General features: G+C 53.0%; 4 protein-coding genes across 4 annotated transcripts; 2 read left to right on the top strand and 2 right to left on the bottom strand.

Moving 5' to 3' along the window:
- Positions 1-1,614: 1,614 nt before the first annotated feature.
- On the bottom strand, positions 1,615-5,478 carry CPAR01_05926 (Na+/H+/K+ antiporter P-type ATPase; the record flags this gene model as incomplete). The annotated part of the gene is made up of 8 exons (XM_060490201.1): positions 1,615-2,841; positions 2,900-3,248; positions 3,308-3,714; positions 3,779-4,019; positions 4,093-4,363; positions 4,472-5,011; positions 5,107-5,174; positions 5,261-5,478. The coding sequence occupies 8 exons, from the start codon at positions 5,476-5,478 to the stop codon at positions 1,615-1,617; spliced, it is 3,321 nt and encodes a 1,106-aa protein (XP_060351667.1).
- An 829-nt stretch (positions 5,479-6,307) lies between these two features.
- CPAR01_05927 (uncharacterized protein) lies at positions 6,308-7,053 on the bottom strand (the record flags this gene model as incomplete). The annotated part of the gene is made up of 2 exons (XM_060490202.1): positions 6,308-6,481; positions 6,952-7,053. 2 exons carry the CDS (start codon positions 7,051-7,053, stop codon positions 6,308-6,310), a joined length of 276 nt encoding a protein of 91 aa, XP_060351668.1.
- Positions 7,054-8,163: 1,110 nt separating this feature from the next.
- Positions 8,164-8,730, top strand: CPAR01_05928 (uncharacterized protein; the record flags this gene model as incomplete). Its single annotated transcript, XM_060490203.1, has 1 exon — positions 8,164-8,730. One exon carries the CDS (start codon positions 8,164-8,166, stop codon positions 8,728-8,730), a length of 567 nt encoding a protein of 188 aa, XP_060351669.1.
- A 373-nt stretch (positions 8,731-9,103) lies between these two features.
- CPAR01_05929 (uncharacterized protein) lies at positions 9,104-9,358 on the top strand (the record flags this gene model as incomplete). Its single annotated transcript, XM_060490204.1, has 1 exon — positions 9,104-9,358. The coding sequence occupies one exon, from the start codon at positions 9,104-9,106 to the stop codon at positions 9,356-9,358; it is 255 nt and encodes an 84-aa protein (XP_060351670.1).
- Between the last annotated feature and the right edge of the window lie 2,441 nt (positions 9,359-11,799).

Raw genomic sequence — 11,799 nt, forward strand, 5'->3', positions numbered from 1 at the left:
GTACCTTTTCGCAGACTAGAAAATTCCAAAGTGCATTGACGGCGGCTTTATATTTCCTTCATCCCATCCTTGCTTTGTCTGGGGTTGAAGGATTTACTTGCTACTGGCTAAATCTACTTGATCAACGGCCATAGCCATAGGAGGCACTTTAGTTTGAACGCTCAGAACGTGTGACACGTACAATTTGTCCCTCACGAAGGATTGATTTAGTGCTGACGTTATCTGGCACGAGCTTCACGAAACCGCTGTACATCAAAGTCGCTCGTAAATGCAGACGGGAAAGATTCACGCTGGTTCGACAGCGCGTCAGCAATGTCCGTGTCAAGTCTACGCCATCTACCTCATCCCAGTCGCTAGGCGTGCCAGGCCTGCGTCGCCAAGATCGCCTATAGATCGGCGCCGTATGCCAAGGTCGGGGTCGCTCGGTTCGAAAGGCAGCCTTTCCAGAAGCGGCAACAACTCGTAACTCCAAGATGCAATGCTTCAGCTAGCGACGCACTGTCATCAGCGGCCGCGCGGAGGCTGCAACTCACTCAATCTGATCATCTTCCAGAACAATTCGGAAGAATTCGGCTTGAGGTCAAACCTCGCTCAACATCTTATAGCCGCAACTATCAAGCGACAGGTTGGAATTCAGGAATCATTGCCGGATCTAACCCACTTGAAACGCAATAAGTACCGGAGCTTACAGAGGCACTTATTGATTGACTACCACCGATAGGACGAACCTTCTTCAGAAGTTCCGGATTATTGGCAGGACAGAACTCAATTGCAAACGACACCACAGCTCGTCTTGAACCTTGAGCGACCCAAACTGCGCTAGAATGACATCTTCCTACTCAAAAGTCTGGTCGTATGGTAGAATTCCGAACAGCTCGTCATCCACTGGGAAAAGAAAGATGATTGCAATGCCTGGATTTCGACAGTGGCACGTCCTGTGGCCCCTGTAGACTCATGCATCAAAAGGTGCTCTTTCAGAGCTAAGCTATAAATGCCCAATTCCGCTGATCATGGATGGAAATTGAAATATCCAAAGAAGAGATGAGGTGTGAAAAGGTGACCGCTATGCGTGAACGGCAAGAATTACGATTAGGTCTTGATCTGTCACAAGATATGGATGTGGTTAATGCTGCCCACATTGAGTGAGCCCGCTTTTTGTGACATGATCAAGGCCTTGAGGAAGGCTGACCATATGGGCCGATTGTAAATTATCCAATATCGTCTCGTGGACGACGTGACGATGTGATATTAGAGATATTTACTGCATCTCCAGCAGCGCCATGGTATTGGCTGCCAATATCATTTTGCATGGTGTCCTGACTACTCACACCTCAAGCTATAGGTGTTGAAATATGTGTGAAGACGGTTCTCAACATTGGTTATTGAGCGACGGGATCTAAGACAGGCGCAAAACGTCATATTAATTTTGACACAAAAAGATACAAAATTCGCTTGCAGAGTCAACGCTGGCTCGCTTGCTGTATGGAAAAACAATATTACATCAATATGCCTTCCCTTTGACACCCACTAGGAAGAACCTTCAGCCCAGGGGTATTTCCTTTGCAGTAGACGATCCCCGACCCAAGCCTCCGAATCCAACGCCGATATCTACATCTACCACGCACACTTTGCAATGATACCCGTAGGCCACTTCCGCACAGCAAACTTTCTCGCCTCGTCAATGAGAAGAATACCCAGACCAAAAGTCATCGGCAGGAACCAGTACTCGACAGGGACAGGGGCCGTGGCGAGCGTCGCCTGGAACTCAGGAACGTACAGCCAGAAGATGGCCATCAGGAGCGCAAAGATAATGGCGGGGAAGAGGTACAAATTCTGCGTGCGCTTGTTGCCGATGGGCGGGTGCTGGAACAGCGACAACCGACGGGTGCGGATGGCTAGGAGGTTGAACCACTGCATGACGACAAGGTTGACAAAGTAGATTGAACTGGCGACATTGAGCTTCTGCTGATAGTAGTCTGGGTCGATCGATGACGGCAAGTTGCCAAAGGAGAACCAGATATCGCTGAACTTGATGCCGTTCCGCTCCAGGTACCAGTAGGACATGGCAAACGAAGACAGGGTCTCCAAGACACCCACCAGGCCGTAAGACTGTACGACGAGCTGCCAATCAACGAGGCGGTCCTTTCCGGGCACACGAGGCTTGCGAAGAAGCACGTCGGCCTCGGGCGCCTCGTAGGCCATGGCGATGGCGGCGGCGGCGTCGGTGAAGAGACAGATGATGATCATGAGGAAACTGCTGAGGATCTGGGGAATGCCGAAGAGAACGTTGGTCATGACGGGCCAGAACTCGGAGAAACTACCAGCCGGGAGGAGGTAGGCGACGGTCTTCTTGAGGTTGTCAAACATCATGCGTCCATACCGCAGGGCCTCGACGACGCTGGAGAAGGAGTCAAGCAGAACCATGTCGGCGGCCTCGATGGCAATATCGCTTCCGGAACCGAGGGCGATACCGACATCAGCGGCGCGAAGAGAGGGTGCATCGTTGACGCCGTCACCGGTCATGCCTACGATCTCGTGACGGGACTGGAGTTCGCGGACGATGCGGAGTTTCTGCTCCGGCGTCGTACGGGCGAAGACGATTTCTTGGTATCGAGCCAGCTGGTCCCACTGCTCTTCGTTGAGGGTCATCAACTCGGGGCCGGAGAGGACGAGGGCTTGACGCGGGGAGGACTCGAGGTCGTCCACGATGTGTTTGATCGAGGGGTCGACGTGGTTGATGCGTTGGAGAGCCGAGATGTCGTCGACTTGCGAGCGAGGAACACTGATAATGTTGCATTCGGCTGCGATGGCCTGGGCAGTAAGAGCGAAGTCACCAGTAACCTACACGTTGTTAGTCTTCTGCGTAACCTAGAAGTGCAGAGTACCGGGAGAAGCTTACCATGAAGATGCGGATGCCTGCGCCACGGAGGGTGTTCATAACCTCGGGGATCTCGGGACGAGGAGGATCGACAATTCCGACAAGACCGACGAGCGTAAGACCGGATTTCGCCTGGTTATTGATTTCCATCTCGTACGCGCTGTCAGACGGGTGACCCTTGAGAGCAGATCTTGAGATGGCCTTGCGAGCGAGCAACAGCACACGACGCCCCTGAGCTGACCATTCGTCCTTGATCTGCTCGATGGATGCACGAGTTGAAGGGTCCAGAGCGGTAGTGTATCCGGCAGGGTTAACGTAGTTGCTCAGTCGCGGCATGAGCACATCAGGAGCACCCTTAATGGTCAACAAGCTGGTTGCACTGTTAGATTATGCCCTTTGTTTGAAATCCTGTTCGACGTGGAAACTTACACATCGCCCGGCTGGAAGACTGAAGCAGTATCGGAAGGCAAAGCAAGCGACAGTCCATCAGGGTGTGACATGCCGAGAACGCGAATCATGTACTTGTTCTTGCTGTTGAAGGCAAGTTCGTACTTTGTCTGCCAGCAACGGCGCAGCTCAGCGGTCTGCCCCAGGCTCTCAGAGAAGCGCAGGATGGCCTGGTCCGTGGCATCACCGTGGATGACGCGCTCGTGGAGCGGCAAGCGGACGGTCGCGGCATCGAACTGGCCGGCGTTGCAGAGACCAGCGAGCGCACGAAGCTGCTCCAAGGAGTTGTTATTGGGGTGGTTGTGTCTGTCGACTGCGATCTTGTCCCGGGCACCGTCGGCCGTCATCTTCATGGTACCGATGGCACACTCGGTCACAATCATCTTGTTCTGCAAGGTGATTGGTTAGTTCCCATACTATAACGAACTAGGTATGGATAATTATGCAACTTACCTGGGTCAGTGTACCCGTCTTATCGGAACAAATAATCGAGACAGAACCAAGTGTTTCGACAGTCTTGAGCGACTTGCACAGAATCTTGTTCTTCCGCATCATGTTGGCGCTGATGGTCATGCTGGCCGTCAAAGCAACAGGCAAACCCTCAGGAATGAATGCCACAGCGACAGAGACGCAAGAGATGATCAAATTGGGAACGTTGATCCAGTTAGGATACTGTTTCCTAAGCCATGCACCCCTGTCAATGGAAATTAGGAGTTAGCGTTTACTTTTTGTACAAAAAAAAACATGTATCTGGCCTGATGGCATACCAAACAATCAAAACAAGCACAATCATGAGGAACATGATGGAGCAGATGATCAACACAAAGTGCAGAACTTCGCGTTCCAGAGTTGTCAACCCCTTTTTGGGCTCGTTGGTCAGCTTGGCGATGCGTCCGAAAATAGTGTTGTCACCGGTGGCCACGACAACACCAGTGCAAGTGCCCGAGACACAATGTGTGCCCTGAAGACCGATGCATCGAGTCTCGAGGTAGTTGTTATCGGTCGAGTCAACCGAAGCGGGCAAAGGGACAGACTCTCCTGTTGTTTTGTACTTTGTCAGTGATGTTTCCCAACGTCAGAATGAAAGGGAACCTCTGGACCACCAGTGCCTAATTTAACGAAAGCCACAAGAAGAAAATAACTTACCAGTCAAGATGGCTCTGTCAAACTTTGCGTCCGAAGAGACCTTGAGGAAACGCACATCAGCAGGCAATTTGTTGCCTGACTTGACAATGAGAATGTCACCAGGGACAATGTTCTCAGCCATGAGCTCAACCTGGTTGCCATCACGAATAACCATGCAGTTCTCAGGCAACATAGTCTTGATGGAGTTCATCACGCGCGAAGAAGACCAGTCCTGCCACATGTTAAAGGCAGCCTGGATGAAGAAGACGGCAAGCAGCACGATGGCCAGCGCCAAGTTAGCCACGGCGGGCGGGCTTCCCAGGGGCTTCCATGCGATGAAGACGAGGATGGAAGCCACGAGGAGAACTGTACCGAAGCCCTTGAAGAAGTATCCGAGAATGCGTTTTGTGTGGTTTGTCGGGGCCGGCGAGGGGGCGTTCTTGCCATAGTGTGCTGTGCGGCGCTGGACTTGGTCCGCGGATAGGCCGTCGGCGAGGGAGGACGACTGGCGTCTGAGAAGCTCGTCGACGGAGAGGGTGTGCCATTCGAGTTCCGAGAGTTCTGCAGAGATGCAGATGGTATTAGTCGCTGTAGTTCACGTCGATTTCGAAACACAATAGATCAAGACGAGGGCTTTTTTAGACTGCTTCACGAACCTGTTGCGACGTTTTTGGCCTTCTTGACGGCTTCAGTCTTTGTCTTGTACTCTTCAATTTCAAAGGAACTTTTCGAAGAGGGTTGTTAGCCGAGAGAAAGATGTTGATGAGGCATTTCTTGTCATTGATTTGTCGCATGTTGTTCCACACTTACACCGTGCGGTACTGGATAGGAAGCTCAGCAGCAGCGTCAATGGAGTTGCGTCTCGACCGGACGGAGTGTATAGACATTGACGTGTTTGACCGGGCATGATGAAGAGCCGGATCAGCGTTAGAGCGGTGAGCCTTCCTGCCGGCCTCCTCGTCGGCGTCCCAGCGAATGCGGTCTCCGGCCGCCTCCTTCTGGTGTTTGAGCTCAGATTCGTCGTCCATTTTTTCTATGCGGTGTTTTTCTTTCGGGTGGGCAAGTTTTGTGCAACGTGATCTCAAGATAAGAATAAGGGTAGGGTAGAATAGGGTTTTCCGGGTTGTCAGGACAGCTCAGAGTAACAACGACAACAATAGGAGGGAGGCCTCACTCAGAGGAGAGGGAGAAAAGGAAGGGAAGTGAAAAGTGAGCGAGTCTGTGAGCAGATCTGCACTGCAACGTCCTGCAAAACATTCAGGGTCTTATATACGAAATGGACAAGGCAGGGCCACGAGACAATAGACGGGACGGGAAGTCCAGAAGAGGGTATCCGTCTTAACCCTCATGTCTATCATGAGCTCTTGGCATTTGTGTATGCAAATGTTTACGAGAGACAATCAGCCTCTCCTAAAAGGTACGGTACCGTACACGCCGCACCGCCATTGCGGAGATTGCGGCATCCGCATTTATTCCATCACATGGCATGGGCTGGGACTCGACGCTTTGCTTGACTTGGATCGACTTGGGATGGTGTCAAGTAAGAGGAACACAATAAGAGCCTGTTTTGGTCGCAGGAAAGGGAGGGGGGGAGACACGGGAAACACCAAGCGAGCGGCTTTTTCTTCTAACTCCCGAGGAGTCGGTTGGATGGGATGGGATGGGATGGGCAGGGCGTATAGTCAAGAGAAGGAGGAGGGAATGGGGGTGCAAGTTCACAAGTCGCGTTCCCCAGTTCAGGGCAGACGATACAAGAGACAAGACAAGGCATGGGCGAGGAGACGAGCACGAATGTGGTGAGCAATGACAAACAGGAACAAGGCCCCAAGGGCCAAGACCTGGCCGTTAAAGGCAACATCAGCAACTACTCTTACGGAGCACTAGACGAACGACTCGACAAGCAGAGCCGACGGGCGACGTGCGAAGAAGGATGGAGGTTGGACGGCGGTTGTATCTACGGCGCCAGGAGGCGGTGAAATGGCACTGAGAATCCAACGTGCCGAGCGTACTGTGGCCGACAAGTCTGACAGCCTACGGGGACACGGGAATCTCATGCCTCATGCGCAAGATTTTTTTGTTTTTTGCTCCGGCGCGGCTAAGCCAGGCCGGGCTGTTTTGAAATGAGCAGGGCCAGCGAGCAGACGAGAGGTGTCCAAATCAAGAGCGAGAGGCGTGTCACAGAAACAACGTTGCGTGCGGCCGCACCAAGGACCAAGGGGGAGAAGGGCACTGCCAGGAGGAAGCTCGGTTGCGCTTTGGAGGAGACGATGATGAGGTGGACGGGGGATGGTTGGTTGTCTGGCTAGGGGGGGGGGAGGGCGTTTAGAACGGGAAAAGGAAAAATAAAATAAAAATGGGAGCCGCAGAACTGAAAGAGAGCGGCTATGGTAGGTAAACAGCGGGCCTGGTTGAAAAAGTTAATGAAAGGAGGGAAAAGGGTGCAAGTATTGAGGGTGATAAATCGCTCATAGAAAGGGTTGGAGGCGTTGATGCGAAATTACACGTTGGTGAAGTCTTGAGAGTTGGATATCCAAGTATCTCTTGGCGCAAGAGAGGCTCTCAAAGGACTTTGCCAGTGACAACCAATCAAGGTTTTGGCGCATCCTGCCCCGTGCTCGCGGCACTACGCTCGATACCCGTCCTCTACCTTGCCTTGGGTCCTTGGTCCCTTGGTCCTTTGGTTTATTTACCTACCTAGCCCTTCCTGGATCCGTACTATAGACAGTTACACTACGGAGACGGAGTAGGTATGGATACCTTCCACTGACCAGAGATGGTTGACCAGGTTGGCGATGCTGACCACTTATTACTCGGCTTGGCTTTGGTGCGGGTTGTGGAGAGGATGTGTGGAGGAGGAGGAAGAGGGCTCCCGCGCCCATGTGCGTCCTGGTCCATGATCCATCCTCTGATCTTGTTCTTGTTTCTGTTCTTGTCTCTTGACCTCCCTCGGCCTCCATCATCTCTCCCGAGTCCCAGAGCCATGAGTAGTCCATGACAAGACTCACTGAGACACACAGGAAAGGTCCCCTTACCCTCCAAATGCCCCCCTACCCCCTACCCCCTTCGAGAGTCCACGTTCACGCCCCTCCCTTCCCTTGCCCGCAGAACCCGTTACCGTCTGCCCTCCTCTACAGCCCTGCATCTAGCTTTTGCACTCATCTCACTGGCCGAACCATCGATCCATCCGTCCATTCGAGATCCTCTCAGCTAGCTTACCGTGTAGCTTGAATCCAGCTTTGCTACCAGCTTCGCTACTCGAGTACCTTTGATAGATTGAGGGCAGAGAACCAACAAGATTGGTCCCGCTACAAGTTTCCATTCCCGATGATTGTCGGTCTGCCGCCGCTGGCTTATAGGTTCTATATGGGAACATGCAAGAGACACTGCTGCAGTGCCGCTGCAAAGCAGTCGAAAGGCGATCAGAGAGGAACGAAATGCAGGAGGGGAGACTCGAGAGCTTGCTACGCTGGCACTGCCACAATCCATCAGTCCCCTTCTGGTGCAAGTGCTCGACATGCTTCTTCTTTCACCGTTTCTCCAACAACAACGCATTCCCATCACCAGTAACACCCACCCACCCACCACCACGGGGGACCGGCCGAACAGGCACAGCGCAGGAGCTGACCGCCGCTGCAATGTGAGTTGTGAGGTGTGGAGAAAACAGTGGCCATGTCTCGGTTTGCTGCAAGCAGTTAGCGGTGCCCGCGTCCGGGATGCCCACATCCAGAGAGCTGCTGGCTCAGGGCTGGCTGGCCTGGCTGCATCCTCTTTCGTCTCTGAGCTTGCAGATGCGCGCCCAGGTCGCTGCTTTCAAAGTGCCAGTCATGATCGCAACATTCCAATGCGACATTCGTTACACAAGAAAGCTGGGGGAGCTAAGACGAGACGCATGCCGAATCCAGTCCTCCTCCCTCACCCCCAAATTTTGTCTGCTCAGCTTCAACATCCCGCGTCGCGTCATTTGTCCAATTGGAGAGTATCCAGGAGCCAGCTCCAGTGCAGCTCAAGCTAGCTATCCTCATGTTTTTCTCTCGTCATCTTCGCTGTGCGCCTTTTTCTGTTCACTCTGGGATACGGATACCCGAGGGATTACGGATACTCATTTGCTCTTCACGAACTCATCTTTGTGTGACTCCACAGCCCCCGGGACCACACTCCAAATCCAACCCGGCCCTTTCGCCGGCGCCCATGCCGGCCATCAATCTTACATTTTCAAGCACTTTGAAGTCGGCATGTGCCGACTTTTGGGGAGATTATTTGGAGAAGCAGAGCCACCCTAACTCAGTGAGGTGTCTGAGGCGATAGCCAACTTCTAGAGGCTGCGGCGGCCACCACGCATTGCCCTCCAGCCCGTCTTTCCATGATCCGTCGATGCTTGTTTATTGCGCTCTCCCACAGTAAAGAGGCGGTGATGCCGCATCGCATCGTCAAACAAGCTCATCCCGCTTCTTCGGCGGTCTGTTAGTCTGCCGCTTGTTAAACCGGCCTGGCTTGCCGCCTACCTACCTACATTCCCATGTGCCGACTCCTTTGTTATTTAGTTCAATGCCTGCTTCTATTCTTGTTCTTTCTACCAGAAGCAAGCCCCCGGGCGCGACTTGAAGAGCGAAATAGAGACGTACTGAGTACTGGGTAACTGATTTACATGTCTCGATGGCAAATCAGTGTGTACGTACTTACACTGCCACTCGCCTGCGATATCCAAGCCTTTATTGTTCATCTACCGTAAGGCGATGCTTGCCGCATTTGCACCTCAGTCATTCAAAGAAAGGCGAAAACGAGAGAGATCCAAAACGGCCGCTCAAGATACACCCAAATCTGGTCTCTGACCGGCGATCGACCACGAAGAGTCTCCAATCAATACAAATCACCGCCGCGCCCTACTCCGTCCTGCGTATGTGCCAGTAGTGAGTGCCGACTTTAGGGCCTGGGGCTGTGCCCGTTCATCATTGTAATAACTGCACTGGGCAGACAGAAAAAACCTGTCAAGCCGAAGTCAGGCTTGCCCCGTTGCTCTCGCTCTCACTCTCACTCTCACTCTCATTCTGCTGCCCAGGAGTGTGTGTGTACTGGTCGGCGCCGAAACCCTGGAAGGAAGGGGAAAGAATCTAGCTACTGCGTACGGAGTATAGAGCACTCGTGCTGTTCCCTCCTCGGCCGCGCTTAATTTGGATGGGGGGTTTATTTTTTTTCGCGCTGTTAATTTGGCTTCGTTTGACGTTGACCACAATCAACGGCATTTCCCTCAGACTGGGAACCCCCCCCCCCCCCCCAGTGAGGTGTAAGAGTGAGAGTGAGTGATAAACCCGCTGGACTAAGGTAGTGTCGATCCCATTACGCGCGCCCCCTCCAAAACTGGTCTTCACTGCAAAGATAGTGCGTCCTGCGAGAGTTAGAAAAAAGTTCAAGGCCGGTAGACCCAGTCCGTAGGCGGCCTCCAGCTTCTCAACCATGGCTCATCCCAGTTCTCTTCATCGTCGCGCCCGCGCCCGTTGGTTTGGCTGATGGGGATGGTCTCCACGTCTCACGAGCACCAGCAGCGGCGGCACGAAGCACATGCCCCGGACACAAAATCCCTCTTACTAAACCCCCTTCAGCAACCAGCTACCGATCCCGGGGGCTCCATCCTCCATTCTGTGTGCCAGAGGATCCCCCATCAGAAATGCATACTACGTAGAGCCCGGGCAACGCAGAGGAAACAGCAGCAGGGCCTGGCAAGAGAACCCTGAGCAAACCCTCGGCAGCTCGCGTGAGTGAGAGGGGGAACGGACCCGACAGAACAGAGCAGGACCAAGAACCCTGGATGCCGATGCCCAGCAAACCCAGCCACGAGTATGAGCCATCAGCAACCCCAAACCGGTCAAGACATGCGCCTACATACGCAGAAATTCGGGCACAGATGTAGAACGCCGTACTGAAGCAGACATACATCAAGTATACTTACGTACTCACAGGCAGCGCTATATAACAACCACCGAGGCGCAGCAGCTTCACAGTAGAGAAACTGGCTTGGGCCTGGCCGTCTCTCTCTTTTCCTTTCTTTCTTGCTCTTAGTCAGTCCGGCCGCTGGTTTCTGCATCAGCAGCAGCGTAATGGATCCCCGATCCATCCCCCCATCCAGTCATGGGCTTTCCCCCCTCTCTTCCGGATGGAGAGACGAGAAGATATGGGGTAAAAGGTACGGCACTGCACTGCATTTGACAACCACACACCGCAGAAACGCCCGCACGCACTCGCTCCGCTCCCGGTTTCTCCTTTGATGACTGGCCACTATTCACTCACTCACTGGAGACTGACTGGACTGAACTGGACTGGTACTGGCACTGGTGTATGATTTTTATTTATTTTTATTTCCCAAAATTTCTTTTGTTCCTGTTTCTGTCTGTGTCTGTCTCGGGGAGCTAACGGGGAGGCTACCGATGACTCTGGTTCCGCGCCACGGGCCACAACTCTTTACGTCTGGCCCGTCGGTCAATGCTCTCTCTTCTCTTGCTGCCGCTTTGCTTTGTAGTAGGTAATTACTTGGAATTAGGTAGACAGTTCATCAGTCAGTCAGTCGCATGGACATGGGCTCGAGTGAGGCGTAGCATCATCCATCATCCATTGACATTTCTCCCATATGGTCAGCTCGGCGCGCTCCAGACCGAGTTGACCTACATTTACCTTACCTTACTTACTTACAGCTGCACTCCCTGGAGCAAAAGAACCCAAGCTGAATCAAGCAAAAGCACAAGCACGCACACGCACTCGCGCGTACGCAACCTCGCCCTCTTCGCCATCAACTTTTTCAGCGCGAAAGAAGCAGCACGAAGCAGCACCCAAAAACTCAAATCCAGAACGAAAGAAAGAAGTTGCCCTGCATCTCACAATTAGTCAGTCAGTGGCGCTGCAACTTACTACAACACGCATCGCATGGCAGCCCATTTATCCGATCCCCTCTCCCAGATAATTCCTGGGAACTGGTAGATGGCCTCGTGCACAACACCGACACCGACACGCACACACACAATACCTTACCCGGCCCACCCCATCCGTCAGCCATCCTCCCGTTCCCGTCTACCGTCTCCTGTCGTGTCCAGGTATCCGAAAATTCCCCATTACTTTTTGACTTTCATCGCGCCTTTTTTGTTGATTTGGTATCCGGCTTTTTTGGTCTCTCGTCGGCTCCTCGAAATTCTCCCCAACTTCCTCTTTTTTTTTTCTCCTCCTCTTGGCCCGCCTTCGCACCATCGAATGACGTCGTTGGTCAAAGGGCCGACTCCGCTGCCGCTGCGAGCTGCGTGCTGCGCCTCACTCGACCTCGAACCCCGACTTTTCTGTGGTGCCTTTTTCGAGTAAATTTTCGCCCT

This window comes from Colletotrichum paranaense (assembly GCF_030867605.1).
Source record: "Colletotrichum paranaense strain IMI 384185 chromosome Unknown Scaffold_4.1, whole genome shotgun sequence".
In the NCBI taxonomy this organism is placed as follows: Eukaryota; Fungi; Ascomycota; class Sordariomycetes; order Glomerellales; family Glomerellaceae; genus Colletotrichum; species Colletotrichum paranaense.